Source organism: Hevea brasiliensis, chromosome 4, assembly GCF_030052815.1.
Source record: "Hevea brasiliensis isolate MT/VB/25A 57/8 chromosome 4, ASM3005281v1, whole genome shotgun sequence".
Classification (NCBI taxonomy): domain Eukaryota; kingdom Viridiplantae; phylum Streptophyta; class Magnoliopsida; order Malpighiales; family Euphorbiaceae; genus Hevea; species Hevea brasiliensis.
In genome coordinates this window covers 14,620,097-14,647,476 of record NC_079496.1, presented here as the reverse complement: position 1 = coordinate 14,647,476, position 27,380 = coordinate 14,620,097, and the positions used below count along the sequence as shown (strand labels likewise).

Genomic DNA, 27,380 nt, shown 5'->3' with positions numbered 1-27,380 from the left:
CTTCATGAAAGTTTTAGGTCTATATCTCATCTAATTGCTGGAAAAATTTCAGGTCAATTTGACCTGTTTAGCTCGAATTATGACCAAATGAACAGTTACTGTTCATTTGGTCAGTTTGGTGCAGTGGCAGCCTGCTCTCATTTCACTTTGGTCAATTGGTTCACTAAGTTTTAGTCAGTTTTTGGCCATGGTTCCTTAATGAAAATTGTGCCATTTTATGTCTATTTTCATCCCCAATTGGTGGCATATCAACTGGGCTTGTAAAATTCCCATTTTGGTCCTTCAAAGTAGGTTTGGTCATGCTGCCAGCAACATGACCATTTGACCTACGAATTTGACTCCCATTCTAATAATTCCCACACATTTCCTTTGGTCATTATTGACTATTTTTCAGTCCACAATTGGTCAAAGATATCATTTATGCATTTCTCCAAAATTTGCCTCTAACCCTAGGCCTCCAAACCCTAATTTCACTACTTTGTTGCAATTAATCACACTTAATGGTTTTAATACTAATCATTCAACTAAGGAAGGTTTCTAAACTCATTCAAACCCTTAAATTCATGCAATTCATACTCCCTTCAACCAGGCCAAAATTTCAGTAATGGTCATTTCCCATATTTGTTTCATTTAATCAAGTTCTAGGCTCATTTCAAACACTAATTATGCATTTAAATGGAAAAATAAGGAGTTAACATACTAACCTTAACTTAAACCTTCAAACCCTATCTTTAACTCTTCTTTCTTCTTGTAATTCTTCTTCTCAAGTTGTAATAACAAGCTTTAGTGAAGTTTTTAGGGAAGTTATGTTGATTGGGTGAAGCAAATTAAGCTTAAAAGTAAGCTTAAAGAAAGAGCTTCCATGGGGGATTTAGGGAAGGAAGTGGGGCGGCAAGTTGGGAAGGGAGAAGACTAAAATGAATTTTTTTTTTCTTTATTTTCTTTTATCTAATGTTGGCTTAAAGAAGACCAAAAATTCCAATTTAATAAGTAACTTAATTAATTTCTTTATGACATCATTCATGATGTCATCACCTTTGACTTTTCCATCTTCTTTCTTTTTTTTTTTTCTATTTATTTTTTTCTATTAGTTCTTTAATTTAATTCTCGATTCCGAAATTTTCTTTTCTCCGATTTTATTTGACAGTTAGGTCAGGAGTCAGCACTCGGGGTCAATTGACCAAATTTCCCCTCGCCGGTTCATCCCGGTTTGCAATTAATTCCATATTTCTTCTGGCTCCCTGACCTAATTATTTGACTGACTTAACAGTTCTTTTTCGTGATTTTCTCTTTTCCACTGTGTTTATAATGGTCCTAAGGACCGCAGTGTCACATTTTACGGTTCAAAATTTGAGTTTAAAACGACTTCGCAGTCGTTCCCGAGGAGGACACTCATCGCTGTGACTCTCGGCTCGTTTAACTTCTTATGTTCTGTTTTTCTTATTTATAGTTAACTAATTGAACGTTACTAATTATTTGTGTTTATGGCTTCTCTAATTGTCTTAAGTGTGGTTCTAATCCCCTTAATTGTCCGGACCGACACCGGTCACCGGAACAGTAAAATTTACCAGGCTATGCAAACGGGGTGTTACACCAAAAATTCGGAAAAAAATTCCAGAAAAATCAGAAAAATTTTTAGATTCTAAATATATTTTTAGTTTTGCCACGTGGTCTTTAAATTAATTTTTAAAAATCATCAAAGTTTATATTTTCAAAAAATCGAACCCGATTTTTAAAATCCGAAAAATTTCAAATAATTTCCTAAAATTCAAATAAAATAAAATATCAATATTTACCCAAAAATAATAAATTTAAAAATTAGGGGTGTTACAGATAGATAAATCAATATTTTAAATTTAATCACTTAGATTTAGAAAAAATTAGGGAATAAAGTGATTTGATGGTTAATTAAAAAGTTTAATGGGTTTTGATTAAATTAAATGACACAAGAGTAGGGTATATTTAATTAAAACACTATTTGATTTACTTGAGAAAAAAAAAGAGATTAAAATTAACCACTTTCAAATAATATATTTTCTTGAAAATTAGATGAATCCAGCGAAATCTCAATTAGTTTAAAGTATAAATTTCAACTCTGAAATTAAATTTTTTTAACTTTGAAATTAAATTTTTTTAACATCAATCAATCTTTATTCTTATATATTATCACAGCTGGTTAGTTAAATTTACTTAGTTTGAGTCTGTATTTACCTTACCCATTGTCAATTTTATTTGCATCCATTTAAAATTATTGCATTTAAATTACTTTTGCTCTCATATAAATTATCATTAATTTAAATAATTAAAACAATTATAATTTAGTATTTAACACAATTCTTCCATGAAAATGATACTCTACTCATCACTATATCATTTAATATAATTCATACACTTGCAATGACACATACCAAATAATAAATTATATTAATATAATTAAAATAAATAAATAATAGATATTAAAATTTTAATAATAAAATAAGCTTTTAGATATATTTTACAATAATATATTTTTTTAAGTGATGAAAGATATCAATAATTTTTTTTAATTAGTAACTATTTTTTTATTATTTATAATTCAACACCTTTTTTTATAATTTTCTTTATCTTTCATAAAAAATAAAATTGAAATTTTTTAAAAAATAAAAAATTATTTTCCAATCAGTAAAAAGGCGGGGGAGATTTGGAGGGATTTATTGAAGCAGTCCTAATTTGAGTCTTACGTGGCCAATATGCCAGTCTCCACGTGATGAGATGCGAATATGCTACGAGAGATTTATCTATATTTATTAAAATGATGAGATACTTTTAATTAAAATGAGTAATACCAAATTGAAAAGATTAAATAAGGGCATTATTGAAAATAAAAAAATTACAAGTTTCGAGATGCATTAAAAATATAGAATTTTTTTATTATTTATATTAATTTCGTTGATAAATATTTATTTTTTTAATATATTTAGTGAATCAGCTTAAGTGTTGATTTAGTGAATTCTTTGTTTTATTTTTTAATTTATACTTTCTTAGAGAGTTTCATTTTTCTCTATTTATTTTCTTTCTTACTCTTTATATTTTCCTTTGCATTCTTTCTTTCTTTTTCATTTTCCAATCACTTCCTCACTATGATGTTGACTTCACTAATCATTATTCATCACTCCCAATCAATGAACAAATAGTTTATGCTTCACGAGAGTTCCAATTTTTCTCTATTTATTCTCTTACTCTTCATGTTTTCCTTCATCTCTTCCTCACTATGATTTTGACTTCTCGTTCATCACTCCCGATCAATTAAACTTGCATATCTGATTTTATATGATTTTCATGAATTTTGAATCGAAATTTCATGTGAAAGTTAAAGAGTTGCACAAAATTGATTAGTCAAATGGATTTTCTTAGAGAAAATCAGAGGGAGATTATGTATTTATGCGATTCATATTTTAAAATGATGATATTTTTTTAGGGCTCTGTTGATTCTATATGAATTTTTATTTTTTAAGAATGTTAAGGCATTTTTAATGAGTTTGTTTAAGGAGATCAAAAGAATGGCAGTTTTAATTTTTCAATATAACAAACAAAAATTTTTTTCGAGAAGAAGAACAATAACAAATTAAAACAGTGGTTAGGTTTCTGAAAATAAAAATAAATAAATAATAATAATGTTATCAAACAAGCCTTAAAAATTGATTTACAATATTAAAATATTTGACAATAAACTTAAAAAAACTGTCATATGTCATTACTTTAAAAAATTATTATTTGCTATATGTCATATTTTATAAGTCACTTGGCTTAGTAACGCAAATAGAAAAATGCAAATAAGAAATGACTTTTAGCAGTAAATACCACGCCCAAGTTGTGACAAAAACAAAGGCACGATGGTTGGATTATTATCAAATGGAGAAAAAGAGACCTAGACTTCACAAAAATCACAACTCCGGTGTTGTGATGAGAGCTTTGCCACAACTAAGCTACAGTAGAAGGATAGGGCACTTTAAGTTTGGGCAAAAGAGTCTATAGATGGGGTGTGGTAAAGGCCATAATACCACAGGAAGGCCATGGTCGAAGTTACAAGCCTTAAAAGCTCTCGCAGGAGAAACCACAACCTGTCATGGTCCCAGAAGCATACCACAAGTGGTCAAATTTTGAAGAAATAAAATTATAAATAAAACATCTCAACCCCTCCAGTAAACCACACCCCACCCCCCCCCCCCCCCCCCCAATGGTGATGACGAAAATTCAACAGCCTTTATGTTTTAAAAGAGAGACATCTAGGTTTCAAAAGGAGGCCAAAATAAGAATAAAAGGGAGGTTTTTTTGAATCAAATAGTTCTTTTGACCTATTAAAAGGAAGCATATAAGATAACTTGAAAGGAGAAAACTGCAAGGGAGAACAAGAGATTCAAAAGGGAGGAAAGCTTGAAGTTCTGAAAATTTTTAAGCTAAGTTCCACACGTTCAAGCTCCAAATTTATGGGTTCTTGTAGTCCTTTTTCTCATATGTTTAGCTTGATTCTCTTGATGTTTTCATTGATTAATCCTGATATAAAAGGCTAATAAATTGACCCAGTTAGAGCTCGCCCATCCAAGCTTAGAATCGGACAAAGCCCACCCATCCGAAATCTAAACTGAATAGAGCTCAGCCATTCGAGCTCAAAAACCTGACACCCAAAGAACCGAGCTTTGAGGAGATCTCTAAGAGCGTTTGACCTGTTTTGAGAGATCGGACGAGTAGAAGAGATCGATATTTTTGAGTTCGGATCAAACGAAGATCACACCATCAATCATGCCACTGATTACGCCTAATTCCTAGCATAATCTGAGGATAATTACCATTACAACTTAAATAGGGAATTAGAGAAGTTTTGGCCAAGATTTTATCCCAATCACTATATAAACAAGGTAGAGTTTCAGAAACATATATGCAAATAAAACACTCACTTTCATTATACTAAATACTCAATTTATAATCCAATTGCTAACTTGAGCGTCAGAGTGGTTGCCAACCACCATCGGCTCTCACTTATTCTTTGATTTTTAGGAGATCCTCAATTCAGTCAAATCTAATATCCAGGAAATCCTTGGCAATATCAGTTGGCATCATTTGTGGGAAAAAACTGTCAACTATTTTTTCCTCCACTTTTTTATTAGAACTTTGTTCGTGGTTTTCTCGAGAAAAATTTTGATTTCATTCATAACAGTTTCATGGCTGATGTAGGTTCAAACTCTAGAAAAACACCTTCAGAAATCTTAGGTAACATGGATGCTCTACAAATGGCAATAGACCCACAACCAAATGCAATAGCCCATGGAACCCAACTAGTATGCCTCTCTGATCCCTATTCAATGATCAGAAAAATCAAAGAAATGGAAGCCATGCTGGAATCATTAAAGAGAGAAGAAATATTCTCACGATGATGATTATGGAATAGGAGATGGTTCACTGTTGAGTGAAGAAATATTATCAGAAGTTTTTCTACCAAAATTTAAATTACCAACTCTAGAAAAATATGATGGGACCTCTGTTGGGCGTATCCGCAAGTATACGGGTCGTCTCAAGTAATAGAGTGATGAATCAAGTATCATTCCCATGAGGATTTATCGTTTGAGTACCAAACTATGAATGAAGCGATTATTTGGGCTTATGATTGGTGAATAAATGGTAAATATAAATGAGCAAAGTAAATTGATTAATCTAATTGGAATGGGTAAAGAGCAAGCAAATAAATTCTAAATCTAGATGCAATTGAACTAAATTAATAACGTGTAATTTAAATCAAAGTCTAATTATGTTTAAAATGATTCCAGAGTTGGAGGTTTATGCATAAATTAATTGGGATTTGTCTTGGACATTCCAATTTTAAGGGAAAATAGAGTTTGAAGGTGATTGATTCTAAACTCCTTAAATATCTTTTTCAAGCAAACCAAAGTGTGTTCTAAAATCACCAAACCTACTTTTCTATGATATTTGATTAATTTAAAACCTATTAAGTTTTGTAATCAATCATTAATTCCTCTTAAAACCCTAGTTTATTTTTAAATCTAAGTAATTTTAAGTTTCAATCCTTGATTATCTATCAATGACTTTCACCTTTCGGTACTTCAATCAAAGATTAACACAATACCCAATGGGTACCAACATTAGGCAAGTAAATCAAGCACACAAGGAAGAAATCAAAGCTCATATTTATATAAAATATGGAAATACCCAATCCAAATCCACAAATTAATCTAAAACATATTTCCCCAACTTTGAAATCCAAAGAGTCTACTCACTCATGGTGGTATTTATAAGAAAGATTGATGAAAAAGTAAAGAAAAACTTGAGAAGAGGACTAAAATAGAAAAAACCCAGGTAGAAGAACCCAAAATTCTGATTTCTGGAGCTCCAAAAGATGGTTGCAGCAGCTCCTCCTCAGAAAAATGGCGTCCCCCTCCTCTCTCTATTTATAATTTTTTTTTTCTTTTCTTTGTTTCTTTCCCTTTCCTTTTGTGGCAAAAGCTAGAAAATGATTCTTTTATATGGTCCCAAAGGTTTCCCTAAAAATAGATAAGAGCCAAGGAGTGGATAGGAAATGAGGTGTAAAATTATCCAAGTCAGCAGCATTATTCACGTTCTGGGCAGTCTACTTAGGGTACTACTTAACCCTAAGCAGCTTCTTCAGTAAATTTCAGCCTCTGGTTGCACTGTCTGCTTAAGGTTAAGCAGGCCCTCAGCAAATCTCAGCAGGCTTGGAATAAAATGGGTTTTTCTGCTCATGCTTAACTTTCAGCTTGACCTGTGCTGCACCTTAAGCACTGCTGCTTACCCTAAGCAGGATCTTAAGCAATTCTCGGCAGATTTTAGGATGAAATCTTGAATGTGTAGGATTTAAGTTGTGCTTGACTTGCGGCTTGACCAGGCTTAAGGTTAAGCAAATATGACATACCCTAAGCAACATCATAAGCAAAGTCTCAAGCAAATTTCGGCTAACTTGATCTTTCAAGGCTTAATTTCTTTAACTTTCCTCCATGCTCAAGGAGCTCCAAATTTCTTCAAATCACTTTCTAATGCACTCATTGACCCTCAATTTGCCACAAAAACCTATTAGAACAATAAAATTATAAAAATCAAATATAAAGTAACTAAAGTTAATAAATAAGCTAAAATAAAGCTAAAACATAAAATATACTAAAATATAAGGGCAAAATGGATGCAAAACTACCCTAAAATATCTATATGAAATGAGTGCAACAACCTCTGACCCCAAAAGCCACTTGGCAAATTTTCATACAATGATATTTTTATAGAATGTTAATAATTTTATTTTGTGTAAGATTTTTCTAACAACGCTAACAGGACTGGTCCATAAGTGGTATCAAAGGCTTTCAGACAATTCTATAGAGAACTTCGGGCAGCTAGTAAGCTCATTTAAGTAGAAATTTGTGAGTGTGAGCTGTATTCCACCCAGAAAATCATCATATGACCTTAGGAAAATTTGACAAGCAGAAGGAGAATCTCTCAGGGAGTATGTATCCAGGTTCAATGTAGAAACCATACAGATAGAAAACCTTAACCATGAAACAGCCTGCGAGGTGATAAAAAAGGGATCCAGAAATAACAAAATTGTGGATTCCCTAAATAAAAACCTGGCTTTGGACTATGAGCAACTGATGGAATGAACAAAGAAGCACATCAGGTTAGATGATAAAAGAATAACCTTAAAGGAGGAAAGGCGTGTGGGTCAAAGTTTAGAAAAGAGATATAAAAAAAGACACAGTGATCAGTGAGCTTATGTTTTAGACTCCAAAACCTGTCAATGAGATCGGCACAGTTCTTACACGCTGTTGACAGAATCCAGTGCTCAAGTATTAATATGGATACAAAAAAATGGCCAAGAAATCAATTGGCCACAGAAAATGAAACTAGAATCGCAAAGCAGAGAGATAAAAAGAAGTACTACCATTTTCACAACAATCACAGACATGCCACAAATGAATGTCGGCAGATGAAGGATGAAATCGAAAGACTCATTCGATAAGGAAACCTCAAAAGGTTTGCTAGAACATAAGGGAGACAGGATAAATCAAAAGGCAGGAGTTAAGAAAACACAACAAAGAAGAGCCCATTGGAGTCATCAATGTCATAGCAGGAGGACCAGGAGGGCATAAAAGTAATGGTAAAAAGGTAGCCAAGGCTTTCAGCTCAGAAAATATATTTTTCATCAACATGGAATCCATCTTCAAGGATCTAATCATTTTTTAGCCAAAAGACTATGAAAATATTAAAAGAACTCATTCTGAACCTCTGGTGATTAATATTTTATTGAACAGGTACATGGTATGAAGAGTTCTCGTCAATATAAGCAATTCAGTCAACCTGATCACATTGGAAGTTTATGAGAAGCTAGGATTGAAAAAAATAGATCGCACCAAAGTAATATTCCCCTTGGTCGATTTAGGAAACAAGACTATGCTAGTAGCTAAAATCACAAATTTAATAGTAATCTTAGGCGATGAAATCCACAAGTGTACAATATATACAGAGTTTGTTGCAGTGGACATCCCACTTTCCTACAATGCCATCTTGGGATGACCAATTTTAAATGGTAATAACATTTTGATTAACATTAATTATTTGTGTTTGAAACATCCAGCACCAAGTGGAATAGCCGTGGTAAGAGGGAGCCAGGAGCATGGTTTCATCCCCCGAACCCCCACAGAAAAGTTGACAGTGATCAGAAGCCCTTGGCCATTCTACCAATGGAGAATAGATGTACTTGGACCGTTCCCAAAAGCTGTTGGATCTAGACAGTACATCATTATTTTCATAGACCACTTCACCAAATTTCCCAAAGCAGAAGTAACACAACTCATCACTGTCAACAAAGCCATATCTTTTGTCAAGAAAAACATTTTTTGTCATAGCATATCCCCAAAGTCATCATCACAGACGATGGAACTCAGTTTGAAGGATATAAATTCAAAGGATTTTGGGCAGAATGGTGAATCGACCTCAGATTTACTTCAACATATCATCCACAATCCAACAGCATGACAGAAGTCACCAATTAAACTATTCTAAGCGGACAAAAAAGAAGACTAGACAAAGTAAAAGGAAAATGGCCAGAAGAGCTCCATTTGTACTATGGGCGTTCCGAACTACTCCCAGATCAGCAACTGGTGAAACTCCCTTCTCCTTGGCATATAGCTCAAAGGCAATAATCCCTGCAGAGATCAGCATCTTAAGCTCCTGAATAGAGAATCTAGAAGCAACAATGAACAATGAAGACCTCATATTCAATCTTGATCTAGCAGAGATAGTAAGAGACCAAACTTTCATTAGGATGGCAGAATATCGTCAGAGAATGACAAGCATGTATAATAAGAAGGTAAAACACAGATCCTTTACTGTTGGCAATCTAGTCATGAAAATACTGGATATTTCAAGAGGCACAGTAGGAGCAGGAAAGCTAGGTGGTAACTGGGAAGGACCATATGTAATTTTAAAAGTTATTTGCCCAGGAGCTTATAAGATCACTTACCCGGGTGGGGTGAACTCCCACGGGCATGGAATGTTCGTAACTTGAAAAAATATTATTAATAAATGAGTTCAGATTCAATTTTTAACAAGTCAACGAATCTCTGAAGAGACATTCAATATACACACATTATCGCTGATCTTTAAAAAGATCGAAAGTGTAAAGACCTCATCTAAGACACAGACCTCATCCGAGGTACAAAAATCTCATCTAAGGCACAAACCTCATCCGAGGTACACAGACCTCATCTGAGGCACACAGATCTCATATGAGGCACAAATATAACATCCGAAGTAAAAAGACATCATCTGAGGCACAAAGATCTCATCCAAGGTGCAGAGACCTCATACGAGGCACAGATCCTACCGAAGGCACAGTTCTTGACAAAATCCCATTCAACAATTCTGAACTCTTAATAATAAAAATTATTTGCCCTACTTAAGGTTCAAGCTTCTAAAGATTTTTTTGACCTAGTACAAAAAGGAACGATCTTCCGAATAAAAGACAATAGGTTAGTATACACAGTCTCAATCAAAAAAGAAAACTCATATTTCATTAAAAAAAAAAAAAGAGGAAAGTACAAGTCATGTGGCAGGTGGATCCCCACTCACCTGTACATTATCATTTACGCTCATAGAGCCCCTAGCATTGTCATCCTCACTCTCACCCTCAGCTTCAGCACTAGGAATGAGCTTTTTAAGCCAGGCGAAGTCTTCATTCGAATAGCAATTAGTAGCTCAGCAAAAAAATCACTATGAGCTTGCACATATGCACAGGCCTTTTTTTTAATTATCTCAATCTCTTTCAAATTTTGGCTTCTGTATGGCCTATCTGCATAGGATAAGCAGTACCTTCAACAAATCTCGACAGGTTTATGTTGAAATGATTTTTTTTCACTTATACTTAACTTCTGACTTGACCCAAATAAGCTTCTAAGGGATCTTTAGATGTTGCTTTTTGAACACTTTTTCAACCAACTCATCTGCCACATCAACTCTCAAACATGAATCTGAATCATCTTTCTTTTTCATTGCTTGAAATAAATTGAACTCAATTTTTTCTTTCCCAACTTCCAATCTAAGCCTTCCATTCTTTACATCAATCACAGCTCTAGCAGTAGCAAGGAAAGGCCTACCAAGAATAATGGAAATTTGCACATCCTCTTTCATCTCCAGTACTATAAAATCCACTGGTATGAAAAACTTCCCAACTTTCAGAGGCACATTCTCAATCACTCGAACTGAAAATTTAATAAATCTATCTACTAACTATAGTGAAATGGTGGTAGGCTTCATTTTTCCAATCTTCATTTTCTCATAAATGGACAAAGGCATTAGACTAATACAGGCTCCAAGGTCACATAAAGCTTTATTTATACTGACATCTTCAATGTGATATGGTATTGAAAAGCTACCAAGATCTTTCAATTTGGGTGAAAGCTTATTTTGTAAGATAGCACTACTTTCTTTTGTAAGAGCTACTATCTCAAATTTTTCCAACTTCTTCTTGTTAAACAGAATCTCTTTCAAAAATTTGGCATATGAAGGCATTTATGCTAAGGCATCAGTGAAAGGAATAGTCACATGCAAAGACTTTAACACCTCTAGAGACTTCCCAAATTATTTATCTAACTTAGCTTTCTGAAATCCTTGTGGGAATGGTAAAGGTGGAATGTAAGCCTTAGGTGCTACATATTTAGGTTCTTCCTTTTCAATCTCCTTCTCTTTACTTCTTTTTTCTTCCATTGAACTTTCTTTCTCAACTTTCTCTTTAACCTTAACTTCAATTTTTTTTTATCTCCTTCTCTATTTTTCTCTTCCTCTACTTTCTCTTCAATCTTTTTATACCCACTCTCCAAAAATTTTCCACTTCTCAATGTGATAGCCTTGTAATACTCCCTTGAATTTTCTAGTTGACTAGGAAGCTTCCCAAATGCTTTACTTGAAGAGTTTGCCTCTTGAGCTATTTGATTCTCTAACATCTTATTGTGTGTTGCCATTTGATCTATTATAGATGTTAGTTGAGAAATCATATCTTGCTGACTTTGATGGCTTGCTAGTAGAGTCTCTATCATGGCTTCCAATCTAGCTATCTTATTTGGTTGTGCTTATTATGGTGGAGGTTGTTGTGGTTGTGGTGGAGCAGGTGCACTCTAAGGTTTAGGAATTCCAGGAGGGGGCCCTCTATTCTACTGAAAATTCTGATGTTGTTGATATATAGGAGGTTTTTGAAAATTCTGGTGTTGTCATTGTTTACCTCCCCACGAGAAATTTGGGTGGTTTCTCTATACTGGATTATAAGTAACAGAAAATGGGTTACCACCTCATCTTTGATTGTAGTTCCCCACATAATCCACTTGTTCACTTAAAAAATCTTGACCTAATACAGGAAAATAAGTAACACAATTCACATTTGTAGCTCCAACATCTACTAAATTACTTGAACCTCTAACTGAAGAATCCACCTTCATGCTTAGCTTATCCATATTCCTTGTTAAAGCATCAAATTTAGCATTAATCATATTCATGGCATCAAGCTCAAACATACCGGCTGATTTCTTAATCTCATTCCTCTCACCACTCCACTGGTAGTTGTTATAAGTAATTTTATTCAAAGCAGAAAATGCTTCAACTTCAAATTTCTCCATAAGATCACCTCCAGAAGATGCATCTATTGTACTCCAAATAGCTAGAGAAACTCTATTGTAAAAGTGTTGAACAAGCATCCACTTAGGAATCCCATTATGTGGACATCTCCTTTGCAAATCCTTGTATCTCTCTCATGCTTTATACAAGTTCTCATCATCTCTAGATTTGAAAGAAGTCAACTCATTTCTTAGCTTAGCTATCTTGCTTGGTGAAAAATATTGAGCAAAAAATGCTTGAGAAAGTTCATCCCATATTGTGATAAAATCTGGTGGCAAAGAATGTAGCCACTCTCTAGCTCGGTCCTTCACAGAGAAAGGAAACAATTTGAGTTAAATTGCATCATCAAAAACTCCATTTATCTTCAACATATCACTGATCTCAAGAAAGTGTGCCAAATGCAAATGTGGACTTTCACTTAGACTTCCCCCAAATTGTGATTGTTGTACCATCTGACAGAGTGCAGGCTTCAATTCAAAATTATTAGCTTCTACTATTGGTCTTGTAATACTAGGCATGAAATCCCTAATGTTAGGATAGGCATGATCCTTCATAGAACAGTTGTTGGCATTGTTGTTATTGTTATTGGCCATTGCTTCTTGTGGTTGCTCTTGTTCTCCTTCCCTTTGTTGTTGTTGTTGAGCTGTAAATTCAGTTTTTCTCCTCTTAGCTTCTACTCTTAAGGCTTTAACTGTCTTTTCTATTCTGGATCAAAGAATAAACTAATTTCTTCACTTTTTATTCTTCTCATAAAATAAAAATTCCTGAAAAACAAAATAAATAAATTCTCAAAGTAAAATGATAAAAGAAATTAAAAATAAAAATACCCAAATTAACCAAACAAACAATCATTTAATATCAAACAAAAATCAAATCTCTAACAATGGTGCCAAAAACTTGATGTTGTCACCACAAGTATACAGGCTATATCAAGTAATAAAGTGATAAGTTAAGTATCATTCTTATGAGGATTTGCATTTGATTACCAAACTATAAATGAAGCGATTATTTGGGCTAATGATTAATGAAACAAAGTGTAAATATAAATAAGCAAGGTAAAATTGGTCAATCTAAACAAAATAAGTAAAGAGTAAGCAATTAAATTTCTAATATAGACGCAATTAAACTAAATTAATAATGGGTAATTTAAACCAAAGATTAATTATGGTAAAAATGATTTAAGAATTGGGGTTTATGCATAAATTAATTGGGATTTGTTTTGGTTCATCCAATTTTAAGAGAAAATAAAGTTTGAAGGTGATTGATTCTAAAATCTCTTGATATCTTTTTCAAGCAAATGAAAGCGTATTTTAAGAAAACTAAACCTACTTTTGTATGGTATTTGATTAACTTAAAACTCATTAAGTTTATAACCCATTAATGAATCCTCTTAAAACCCTAGTTTGTTTCCAAATGTAGATGATTTTAATTTCTAATCCTTGATTATCTATCAATGATTTTCACCTTTCAGTCATTCAATCAAAGATTAAGAAAATATCCAATGGGTACCAACATTAGGCAAGTAAAATAGGCACAAAAAAAAAATCAAAACTCATATTTATATAAAATCTGGAATAAACCAATCCAAATCTACAAATTAATCTAAAACATATTTTTCAACTCTGAAATCTAAATATTTTACTCATTCATATTGATATTTACAAGAGTAAATGATGAAAAAGTAAAGAAAAACATGATAAAGGGCTAAAAATAAAAAAAACTCAGGTAGAAGAATCTCTGAATCTTGGAACTTCCAAAAATGGCGGTAGTAGCTCCTCTGTCCAGAATTAATGGCGTCCTTCTTTCCTTCTATTTTTGTGATTTTCTTTTCTTCTTACTTCTTATAGCAAAAACTAGAAAATGATGCTTTTATATGGTCCCCAAAAATTGCCCTCAAGTAGATCTAAAAATGGATAAGAGCTAATAAATGGATAGGAGATGAGGTGCAAAAATTTTCAGGTTAGCAAAGCTTTTCACATTTTGGGTTATCTACTGATGATGTTGCTTACCCTAAGCAACATCTTAAGCAAATTTCAGCTTCTGCATGGCCTGTCTGCAGAGGGTAAGCAGTACCTTCAGCAAATCTCTGTAGGTATGTGTTGAAATGAGATTTTTTTTTTCACTTATGCTTGACTTCCAACTGGACCCAAGCCGCACTTTAAGCATTGCCGCATATACTAAGCAAGATCTCTAACAGGACCTCAAGCAAATCTCGACAAGTTTGGTGTTGAAAATTTGAATATATTGAAATTAAGCTGCGCTTGACTTGCGACTTGCCCCAGGTTATAGGTTAAGCAGTGTGACGTACCCTAAGTAACATCTTAAGCAAGTTCTCAAGCAAATTTCGATAAACTTAATTTTCTAAAGCTTGATTTCTTCAACTCTTCTCTATATTTAAAGGTTCCATATTTCTTCAAATTACCACTTATTGCATCATTGACCTTCAATTTATCACAAAACCTATTAAAAATATTAAAATTATAAAAATCAAATGTAAAGTAATTAAAAATAACAAATAAGCTAAATAAAGCTAAAAATATAAAAAGTACTTAATTACAAGGGCAAAATTGATGCAAAACTACCCTAAAATGTTTATATAAAATGAGTATAGTAGTTGTTAGAAACAACCAAGCAAGTTTGAGTGAAGTAGAGTGTAGCTATGAGAAGGAAGTAGACCTTGGACAACATGAGCAGAGTAGATGCGCATTGTACTCATTTTTCCTTTACCAAGGATTTTTTCCCACTGGATTTTCCTAGTAAAAGTTTTTAATAAGGTAGTATTCTATCGCATATTCTACAACAACCACATGCACAATGCATAGAAGAGTTGGCACAAGCTCTGTCAACGAGGACGTTGATCACTTGAGTGGGGGAGAGTGTTAAAGGGTTAGAAGTTTAGGGAGTAAAATGTAAATTTTAGGGACTAAAAGGGATATTTTATATTTAATTCCATTTATTTAATTTTAGGGGTATGATTGCTCAAGTATAGTGATGTCTCCTCTAGCCACACCTCATTGTGTCCCTAATGCTTTTTAGGGAAAGTAATTAATTGACTACTGTTCGGAGACTGGTAAAGCTAGCCATTGGCATGGTGAGTTTTTGTCCCGCTACTCTTTGTAGATTTCCCCCTGCCTACAAGTGATGTAAGGATAGCCAATCAAATTGTATCGATTGTGATTTATGAATGAAAGAAGTAGCCCATTCTTGCTATATTTTTGCCTCATTATTTATTATTAGTTGAGATGCTTAATCATATACAATGCTTGTGATATTTTTTTCAATTGGCTTGTTAAGCCATGCTAATATACTTATCTTGTTGAATAGATTATTGTGAGATTATCTTGGCTGACTTGTCTTGAAAGAGTTCAAGCCAAATGCCATACAGTGCCAAGGGTGTTCTTACACTGGGCTCGTGCCCTCCACTACCACCACAACCTTACTTTTTATCCTCATCGTGTCACAGCGTGAATATTTTTGAGTCGGGTCACAATTTGAATTTATAAAGATATATCCAAAAATTCAAGTCACGTAATATATATATATATATATATATATATATATATATATATATATATATATATATATATATATATATATACACTGGTTATATGAAGGGTAATAACGTAAGAACATTGTCAGCAAATGGCTACTCTTCGCCATTGAAAAAAAAATAGTGCTCCATCGACGTAGTTTTATTGTATTGTAATGGATAGACAGATGCATGTATGCGCAAGCTGTGCCAAACAGCCTGGCAGAGATTTTTTTATTTCTATATTTTTCTTGAAAAGCTTAATAGGCTTGAGATTTATTAGTTTCAGGTTTCATTCATTGCATTGGCAAATCAGTATCTGTTCAACTCATTTGCATCATGGAGAACCTGGAACAATTCTGTTTTATCCCAGTCTTCTTCCCTCTGCTATTATTCATCTTTATTGTACAGAGAACATGGAAGAAATCAAAACCCAACAGCTCTTCTCCAATGTTAGCCCCAGGGCCAATGAAGCTACCTATAATAGGGAGCATGCATCAGCTGCTTGGCTCTCTACCTCATCATCGCCTAAGAGATTTAGCCAAGAAATATGGTCCTATTATGCACCTCCAGCTAGGCCAAGTTTCCAATATTGTCATTTCGTCACCGGAAGCTGCCAAGGAGGTGATGAAAACTCATGACATTACCTTCGCTCAAAGACCCTTTCTCCCGGCAGCAAGTATTTTCATGTATAATTTCAAAGACATCGCATTTGCGCCGTATGGAGATAGTTGGAGGCAGCTGCGAAAGATTTGCACAATGGAGCTATTAAGCACTAGACGTGTTCAATCATTCAGATCAATCAGGGAAGAAGAGGTGTCATATCTCATCAGATCCATTTCTTCCAGTGAAGGTTCGCCTGTCAATCTCAGTAGGATGGCTTTTGCTTTGTCCAATACGATCATTTTTAGGACAGCCTTTGGCACGCTTCGCGAGCAGCAGAATCAGGATGCTTTCCTACCACTTGTGCAGAAAATTTTAGAGATGCTAGAAGGTTTCAGTGTTGCAGATATCTTCCCTTCTCTGGCATTTCTTCATAGAATTAGCGGGATGAGATCTAAACTCCAGAAGGTGCATCAAGAAGCAGACTTGATACTTGAAAACATAATAAGTGAACATAGAGAAAAGAAGGCAGGTGATTCCAAAGGCGAAGAAGATGATATCGTCACCGTTCTTTTGAATCTTCAGGATCATGGCGACCTTGAATTCCCCTTAACAACTGACAGCATCAAGGCAGTCATGCTGGTAAGTACTGGATCCTTACTTGGAAATCTGAACCTTTAGTTTTGCAAGTGAAATAGTACAAATTATTAAATCAATTTAATTACCTCTATTTCAGGATCTGTTCCTTGCTGGAAGTGAGACATCTTCTACGGCAATAGAGTGGGCAATGTCAGAAATGATAAAAAATTCAAGAGTGATGGAAAAAGCACAAGCAGAGGTAAGACAAGTCTTCAATGAAAAAGAAAAAATAGATGAAACAAGATTTCATGAATTGAAGTACTTAAAATTAGTTGTCAAGGAAACTTTGAGATTGCATCCTCCAGCTCCTTTACTTCTTCCAAGAGAATGTCGAGAGGCTGTGGAGATCAGTGGATACGAAATACCAATCAACACCAAAGTCATTGTCAATGCCTGGGCTATTGGAAGGGATCCAAATTGTTGGATTGATGCAGAGAGATTCTATCCAGAGAGGTTTATAGATAATTCAATTGATTTCAAGGGGAAGGACTTTGAATTTATTCCATTCGGTGCAGGAAGGAGGATATGTCCTGGTATAGCATATGGTATGGCTGTTCTTGAGCTTTCACTTGCAAATTTGTTATACCATTTTGATTGGAAACTTCCCAATGCAATGGGACCACATCATCTAGACATGTCTGAAAGTTATGGTGTTACAGCTAGGAGAAAAATTGGGCTATGCTTGATTCCAATTCCGTATCATCCTTGCTAGTTTAATTAAGTTAATAAAATAAACATATTGCTATTGGAATTTTTGTTTTGGCTATTGACCGAGTTACTAATCGTTTGGCCTTAGTCTTTTTTTTTTTTTTTTTTTTTAAGCTTTTGCTGATAACTGCTATTGGTTTAATGTTTTGTTCCTTGCTTTTTCTATTCTTTTCTTTTTAGCATACTCTCCTCTAGATTGAGACTTTTAGGGAGATTTATTTATCGGGGTTTAAAACGAGAAGTTCCATGCTTAGCTCTTCTTGTTTTTAATTTTTTATAAGTAAAATCAGCTTATAAAAGAAAAATGAGGGTAACGATGACAATGGTAATGATAGTAGAAGTGATCAAGTAGTGACGACGGTGACATGATAATGGTGGTGATGGTAGCGATAACAGGATGGTAGTGGTAGCAATGGCAATGGTAATGCAGTAGTAGTGGTGATGGTGACATGATGGTAATAATTGTAGCGGTGGCAGTAAGGTGAGGATAGTGGTAAAGGTAACAGTGTGACTAGATAGTAATGATAATGGTAGTGTTAATGAATAAATAAAAAAATTTTAAATTAATAATTATAATTATATCTTTTTCTATATATAATGATAAATATATTATTTTCAAATATAATTAATATATTATATAATTGTCATCCTCACATCAAATATCAAATATCTTTATATTACTAAACAACATAATTAAATATATAACGTAATTATAATTATATTATAACTTTTACGTTAAATATATCCTAAGATTCATTTTACACTTTCAATTATTTCAAGAAATAAAATTTTTATTTTAAATACATAAATTATATAAACGAGCAGAAATACTTTTCATTTTTATTTAAAAATTAAAAAAAAAGGTTTAACAGTAAATGTGACGCTTATCCCCTTGTATAGAATATAGGCATAATCTGAAACCAGATAGACTTCCCAATATAGCTCTACCTATATCGAAAATTCTCCTAACAATATAAATTTATTGTACTTTTTAAATAATTTAATATATAAAATACAAACAATTCAACAGCTGACCTAAATTTTAGCTGTGTTTTTCACTGTAAGACTATTTGTTACTTCTTAGTAGAAAGAATTAGGTTCACGTAACTCTGTAAGAACAAGTAAAACACTCATACTATTGTAATTTTTAAGTCTTCACCTAACTCTCTCTATTTAAGAATTAAACTTTGAATCCTTACAAAAATATCTAAATGAATTCAATAGCATAGTAAAATCACAGTCCTTAATGGATACATAAAGTAATTTAATTATTTATTTAAAATGCCCATCCATTAAATTATTCCATCCTTCGTCCCATTCAAGCAAAACTCTTAATATTGGCAAACAATACATAGTCCATCATTATATCAAGTTAAACCAATTATGTTATACGGGATAATAATTAAGGATAACAATTTTTTCCAAACTCAATTCCATCTATTCTGCATTCGATTATTTTTTTTTAGTTATGATCTTAATATTGTGCGAGATAAAGACGATAATGTCTTTTTGCTATCAAATCTTCATTGCACGCCTCGATAATAATATATTATTATTTTTTATTAAAAATAATTTATTTTATATATTTAAATATTATAATTTTTTAAAAAATATATTTATATTATTAAAATTATATTTAAAACTTATATTTGTAATTTATAATTTATTTTTTAATAAATAAAGTTTTATTAAATGATAATTAAATAAAATAAAAAGGAAAATTCCCATAGAAAAACCTACCCTGCTCACTTCTCAACGGAGAAATCTCCACTCCAATTACAATTTCTTATGAGACAGAGATTTGCGGAAGCAATTTATACTCTGTTGCCATTTCTCATTATAATAGATACCTAAATTTTTACTATGCGTATTAAGATCATTAATAAGTAAGTAAAATATTACTGGTGAATTTTATTTCAATGATATTAAAATCGTCTCTTATTAAAATCGTCTCTAATCCTCTTTTTAATATAGAAATTTTCAAAATTATTTTTAAAAATTATTGACATTCTGTAATTATTTAGATTTGCTCACTTTGTAAAAAAAATTTCAAAATTTTACAATTATTATTCTATTTACCTTTATACACAAGTGATAAAGATTTTGTTTCAATAAAAAAAAAAAAAAGTGGTGTTTTTCTTCTGTAAAGACAAATTATGCAACTACACTACTCTTTTGCACAACTTATAAGCCTTATGCTTTGCAAGAACTTGAAGACTGCTGGTGAGTTAAATTTGCTTAGCTTGAGTCTATATTTAGCTTGCCCAATTCCAATTTTATTTGCTTCCATTTAAAATTGTTGCATTTAAATTACTTTTGCTATCATATAAATTTTTATTAGTTTAAATAATCAAAATGATTATAATTTAGTATTTACCACAATTTTTTCTTATAAAAATGATATTCTACACATTATTTGATATAACTCAAATACTTGCAATGACACGTATTAAATAATAAATTATATTAATATAATTAAAATAAATAAATAATATATATTAAAAATTTAATGATGAAATAAGCTTTTAAATATGTTTTATAATAATTTATTTTTTTAAGTGATAGAAGATACCAATAATTTTTATTTTTTTTAATTAGTAAATATTTTTTATTGTTTACAATTCAACACGTTTTTAATAATTATATATTTTTTAAGTAATAAAAGATATCAATAATTTTTATATTTTCTTAATTAGTAAATATTTTTTATTGTTTATAATTCAACACGTTTTTTATAATTTTCTTTATCTTTTATAAAAAAAATAAAATTGAAATTTTCTAAAAAATAAAAAACTATTTTCCAATTAGTAAAAAGGCAAAGGAGATTTGGAGAGAACTATTGCAGCAGTCCTAATTTGACTCTTACGTGGCCAATATGCAGTCTCCACGTGAAACGTGGGTTCTGCACGTTCTCCATCGTTGGATTTGTTTTCAATGGAGAATAAAGCTGCCTCTCTTTATGCTGTTTTTGTTTCTCTTTTTACCGTCGTTTAATTTTTTTTAATTTGATTTTTTTGGCCTTTTTGCAATTTAATTATTCTTAATTTTAATATTAATTAGCAACTAATTAAAAGAAATAGCTATTCTAACACATTAATAATTTATCAAATTTAATTAAAGAATTTCATTAATTTTAATAAATTAAATAATAATTTATTGGAAGTGAAAGTTTATTAAAAAGACAAATAAATAAAAAAATAAAATTTTATTTTAATATATTTTAAATTATTAAAATTAATGGCGGTGATATTATAATTAACTTTAGGGGATGAAAAGGGTGGAGGTTGGATATTTAGAATTTTCTTATTATTTTAATTGTTTAATAAAATTTTAATTTTTATTTATTTTTTTATATTTTTTTAAAATTTTACTTTCATTTAAATATATTTATGTGTTATTTATTTAAATGATGAGATACTTTTAATTAGAATAAGTAATACCAAATAGATCAAATTGATAAGATTAAATAAGGGCATTATCGAAAATAAAAAAATTACAAGTTTCGAGATGCATTAAAAATAAATTGAAATTACAATTATAATCTTAATTATTGGATCTTAATTATTGATTCTCGAAATATGAAATCTTAATTATCAATTAATATAAAATTAGTAGCTTTTTTTTTTTTTTTTTAGGAAATCAACGTTAAAATTGACATTGTCTTCTTCTCATGAGTACAATGTCTGTTTCAAATTAGACAGTTGATAGGAACAGGCCAACAGCCGCCCGTCCCACTCTAGGGGTGGCCACGTACCCTAGTGGTGGCCCGCTTTTAATTTAAAATTTGATGGAACTATTTTTTTATTTTGCAAGTACCTTCTAACAACTGCTTGCGTTAGGGAAAAACTTATTTAAGAAATATAAAATTTTTTTATTATTTATATTAATTTCGTTGATAAATATTTATTTTTTTAATATATTTAGTGAATCAGCTTAAGTGTTGATTTAGTGAATTCTTTGTTTTATTTTTTAATTTATACTTTCTTAGAGAGTTTCATTTTTCTCTATTTATTTTCTTTCTTACTCTTTATATTTTCCTTTGCATCCTTTCTTTCTTTTTCATTTTCCAATCACTTCCTCACTATGATGTTGACTTCACTAATCATTATTCATCACTCCCAATCAATGAACAAATAGTTTATGCTTCGCGAGAGTTCCAATTTTTCTCTATTTATTCTCTTACTCTTCATGTTTTCCTTCATCTCTTCCTCACTATGATTTTGACTTCTCGTTCATCACTCCCGATCAATTAAACTTGCATATCTGATTTTATATGATTTTCATGAATTTTGAATCGAAATTTCATGTGAAAGTTAAAGAGTTGCACAAAATTGATTAGTCAAATGGATTTTCTTAGAGAAAATCAAAGAGAGATTATACAACTTTTATGAATTTATACGATTCATATTTTAAAATGATGATATTTTTTTAGGGTTCTGTTTATTCTATATGAATTTTTATTTTTTAAGAATGTTAAGGCATTTTTAATGAATTTGTTTAAGGAGATCAAAAGAATGGCAGTTTTAATTTTTCAGTATAACAAACAAATTTTTTTTTTTTGAGAAGAACAATAATAAATTAAAACAGTGGTTAGATTTCTGAAAATAAAAAATAATAATAATAATGTTATCAAACAAGCCTTGAAAATTGATTTACAATATTAAAATATTTGGCAATAAACTTAAAAACTCTCATATGACATTAATTTAAAAAATTATTATTTGATATATGTCATATTTTATAAGTCACTTGACTTAGTAATACATATAGAAAAATAATACAATTAGAAAAATACAAACGAGAATGACTTTTAGTAGCAAATACCACACCCAAGTTGTGGCAAGAACAAAGGCACCATGGTTGGGTTATTATCAAATGAAGAAAAAGACACCTAGATTTCACAGAAATCATAACCCCGGTGTGGTGATGAGAGCTTTGCCACAACTAGGCTATAGTAGAAGAACGGTGCACTTAAAGTTTGGGCAAAAGAGTCTGTGGCTGGGGTGTGGTAAAGGCCATCATACCATGGGAAGGCCATGGTTGAAGTTACAAGCCTTGAAAGCTCTCATAGGAGAAACCACAACTTGTCATGGTCCCAGAAGCATACCACAGGTGGTCAAATTTTGAAGAACAGCCCCCCACCACCCCCCCCCCCCCCCCCCCCCCCTCCCTCAAAATCCCAAATATTGAGTGGGATAGGTTGCAAGCCGTAATTGGTTAACATTGTGAATCCCAACTCTAGAAGCTTTTATTAATTGGTTGATAATCCTATTGTGTTTGAGAAATTTATTTAGTTCTAGAATATTTGCCCTTTAGACTTAATTTTATTTTAGATTAAATTTAAATTCAATCATTTGGATAATTCAAATTATAATAATTTAGTACTTAACACGATTTTTATTTAAAATAATATCTTTTTACACTATATAATATGATCCGTGTACTTACAGAACATTACCATTAATTCATCATAATTTTAAAACAATATACATGATGCAATACACATGTCATGAAATATATATATATATATATATATATATATATATATATATATTTTTTAAATTTTTAATGTATATATATATATATATATATATATTTTTTAAATTTTTAATGTATCAGATTAAAATATTTCTTTATATATGTTAGCACCCGCCAGTTCACCCTTCCCCCTTCTTTCTCTCTCTCTCCCACAGTTCTCCTTTTATTTGTGGTTAATTTTGTTTCGTCAGTCATTCAATCTCCCTCTTAATAGTTTATTGTTAATTAATTAATTAATTAAGCTGCTAATTTTAAGATTTAATGTCTATCACAAGAAATTAAGAATACGCATCCTAATAAACTCTTTTTTATAATATCCTTTTTCTCTTTTTTTAAAAAAAATAATAAAATACGATTTCTTAATAAATAATTTTCAAGTAAACGTGATTTTCAATAAGCAAATTTCTAGAAAGTAAACATATGTATAGATAGATGCAAACCCTAATTGAACCCCCTATCATCGAATATGATTGCATTGTAGCTTCCTGCAATACTCGATCTTTCCTCAGAGAAAAGAAACATGATTTGACATTTTTTTACAAGTGCAGATATTGCAGTTCTCAGATTTTTTTTTATAATTAATTTTAATCATACTCATATTTATATTTTATAATTCTAAAAGCGACTGTAATATTATTAATTAAAATTATATCATCAACTGCATCAATGTTTATCATGTTTTATTTATTGGTGAATTATTTTTCTTTTTACCTTAAAAAAAAAAAAAGGAATTCTCAATTTTTTGTCCGTGAAGGTTGGTGATAATTAGTATCAAAACATAGCCAACAACATTATATTTCAATCAAATCCCTCGTACGTTCAACTGTATCCATGTTAATTTTTTCCTTAGACAACTGCATCCACGTTTAAAACAAGTTAGTAATCAGTATTAAATATTATAAATAATTGGCCTAATGCATCGTATGCACTCGCTATCTTCCAAGGGTGATTGTGCCTTGTTGGGGCCATTGCTTCCCCAACACTGCAATAGTTTTGCACGTAACATTTTCCATGATGATATTATATTATAATATATCTATTCGGTAGATTAACCAAAATCCATGGGGATAGTACATTAGCCCTATAAATAGCAAGGCGCTAGAGCTCTTTTGAGTATCACTAGCACCAGCGGAGTAGTTAATATATATAATTATCTCACAACCAAGTGGAGAAAGCAAAAAGCAATGTCTACTCAAGTTTCAGCAGTCCCTAGTTTTGGTATTAAACGTCCCTCTTCTGATTATCATCCAACAATATGGGGGGATCATTTCCTCTCATATGTTTCCGACTCTAAGGTCAAGTACATCTTCTATCTATATATCTCTTTTACTGATTCTCTTTTGTATATGTGATTGTTTTTTATGCGTACAAGTTTTCTTTACATAGGTTGCTGTAAACTTAGCTTTTTAATATAACTCAAAATTAATTCAGTTGACTAGAAGTACTAACAAACTAATAAGTGTACCTCTCAATTTGGAAATTGTCTTAAAATTTAACACCCTTTACTCCTCCTATATACATATATTCAAAATTTAGCATGTTCCATAACAACAAATATTGTTTATTTCTGTGATTTTCTTGAGCAGACGATTGATAGTTCAAGTGAAGAACGATTTGAAGCATTAAAACAAGAAGTGAGAAGAATGCTCATTGAGAGTGGCACCGATCAGCCTGACCAAAAACTGAGTTTGATTGATGGAGTGCAACGCTTAGGCGTTGGTTACCATTTCAATAGTGAGATAGAAGATGCATTGAAAAAACTATATCATGACAGCAATTACAATCAGAACGACCTCTACACTGTTGCTCTTCGATTTCGATTACTCAGACAAAATGGATTCAAAGCTTCCTCTGGTAAGTCCATTCTTTAAGCCATAATTACTTGGAACTTGGAAGAACATACATCAAGTGAAGGTAATGATCAAAGCAGTTTCCCTTCTGATGCAGATAAATTTGAAAAATTCAAAGATAGTGAAGGGAAGTTCAAGGAGTCTTTGATTGAAGATGTGGATGGTATGCTAAGTTTATATGAGGCTGCACATCTGGGCATACGAGGAGAGGATATATTGGATGAAGCCATCGTTTTCACCACCACAAACTTCGAGTTAATATTACCTAAACTAAGCCCTGACCTCGCAGAACAAGTGAGCCATGCCCTGAACCGGCCCATCCGCAAATGCCTGCCCAGGTTAGAGGCAAGGCACTATATCGATGCCTACACAAGGGATAAATCACGCAACACAACATTATTACAGTTTGCCAAGTTAGATTTCAACAGGTTACAGGAACTGCATCAGAAGGAACTAAATGGCATCACAGAGTAAGTTCAATTTCCTTCACTGATCAATTCAATTCCCTTCACTAATCAATAACAAAGCGGTACAATTGGATTTTGGGAAGGATTTAACTTTTGCAGCCAACTTGTGGTTCAGGTGGTGGAAAAGTTTGGACGTAGAAAGAAATATGCCTTACGCAAGAGACAGAGTCGTGGAATGCTATTTTTGGATGATGGGCTTATACTATGAACCTGAATATTCCATTGGAAGAAGTATAATGACAAAAGTCATAGCCACTACATCCTTGTTAGATGACACTTACGATAACTATGCTACATGTGAGGAACTGGAGCTTTTAACAGAAGCAATCGAAAGGTAATTAATGAAATTTCTTGCTGTTAATTATCAATCAAACCTAGCTGTCATAAGTTGATTTAATTTTCAGGTGGGACATTAAGGCCAAAGATTCACTTCCAGATTACATGAAAATCACCTATTGTGCACTAATAGATGTGTACATTGAAATTGAAGAGCATCTCGCTAAAGAAGGAAAGTCATATTGCCTGGATTATTTGAAAGAGGCTGTAAGTCATACAAAGTTGATTTTTAGTTCTGCATTCCTAAAAACTTGAGGTCACGCATCAATTCATTCCATTATTTCAAATGGAAAATTCTTGCCTAAATCTGATCCATCATGGACCCAATATGTGGAAACTATGCATTTACTATGTGGATCCCAACATATGTGTTGGATGACTAGACAAGAAAAATCCATTTCGAATAATTACAGCAAGGGATTAATTAATGCGAAATTTCAAGAGCCTTTGCAATTGAACTTAAAGTTTTGTGTGTGCCCCAGATGAAGAGAGTAATGCGAAATTACTTGGCCGAAGCCAAGTGGCGCGACGAAGGCTACATCCCAACTATGGAGGAATATATGAAAGTTTCACTTGTAACTAGTTGTTATCCGATGCTTGCAACAACTTCCTTCTTTGGCATGGGGGCTATAGCAACAAAGGATGCCTTTGAGTGGGTGTCCAGTGACCCTAAGATTCTTAGAGCTTCATCAATCGTCTGCAGACTCATGGACGACATTGTATCCCACGAGGTAATATAAAAATGAGCATAGTTCTGAATTATATCATGGTTTTAGGCAATATATAACATATATTTCTGTATTTTTGTAGTTTGAGCAAAAGAGAGAGCATGTAGCTTCTGGAGTTGAATGCTACATGAAGGAACATGGTGTTTCAGAGGAAGAGGTATTGAAATTGTTCCGAAAGCAGATTGCAAATGCCTGGAAAGATATAAACGAAGAGTGCCTCAAGCCAACTCCAGCTCCAATGCCTCTGCTAGAGCGTGTTCTGAATCTTGCACGCTGCATTGATATTATATACAAGGATGACGATGGATACACAAATTCTCACATTTTGAAAGACCACGTTGCCTCATTGCTCAAGGACCCTGTTCTCGTTTGACATTGTGTGTGTGTAATTCCCTGCTTAATTGCTTGAGCTTTTCAACAATAGGGTTACACTGCTTAAAACACTGTATGATCTATGTTGTGTTTCCTTATGTGTCTCAAATAAAATGATTTAGATGTAAGCACCTCCGATGTGACTTGAATTATAAATATGTTTTCATGAATTTAAATTATATTTTGATTTGAAAATATTTTGTGAAATTCGTGGTAGTAGCACATGGCATGAGCCGATAAGCCTATGTTCATAGCCCTCCATTAACTTTGGGGAGGTGGAGGGCAACGCCTTGCATTACTTACCAATATAAATATTATAAATTTTGCCTCTTTTTTGGCATATTGTATATTAATACATATCCCTAAATATATAGAATCGCACAAGTAATATAATGTGAATAGAGTATTGTCTCTGTTATGTAAATCACACTCACACAAAATAAAGAACACA

General features: G+C 32.2%; 2 protein-coding genes and 1 non-coding gene across 3 annotated transcripts; all 3 read left to right on the top strand.

The window, feature by feature from the left end:
• Positions 1-12,249: 12,249 nt before the first annotated feature.
• Positions 12,250-12,356, top strand: LOC131179558 (small nucleolar RNA R71). The gene has a single exon (XR_009148449.1). It is a non-coding gene; the product is annotated as a small nucleolar RNA R71 (small nucleolar RNA).
• Positions 12,357-16,002: 3,646 nt separating this feature from the next.
• LOC110645153 (premnaspirodiene oxygenase-like) lies at positions 16,003-17,697 on the top strand. Its single transcript, XM_058146410.1, has 2 exons — positions 16,003-16,933; positions 17,028-17,697. The coding sequence occupies exons 1-2, from the start codon at positions 16,028-16,030 to the stop codon at positions 17,640-17,642; spliced, it is 1,521 nt and encodes a 506-aa protein (XP_058002393.1). The 5' UTR covers positions 16,003-16,027; the 3' UTR covers positions 17,643-17,697.
• Positions 17,698-24,124: 6,427 nt separating this feature from the next.
• LOC110645764 (alpha-copaene synthase) lies at positions 24,125-27,124 on the top strand. The gene is made up of 7 exons (XM_021799008.2): positions 24,125-24,471; positions 24,763-25,030; positions 25,124-25,496; positions 25,609-25,827; positions 25,898-26,036; positions 26,312-26,560; positions 26,640-27,124. The coding sequence occupies exons 1-7, from the start codon at positions 24,361-24,363 to the stop codon at positions 26,928-26,930; spliced, it is 1,650 nt and encodes a 549-aa protein (XP_021654700.2). The 5' UTR covers positions 24,125-24,360; the 3' UTR covers positions 26,931-27,124.
• The last annotated feature ends 256 nt before the right edge of the window (positions 27,125-27,380 follow it).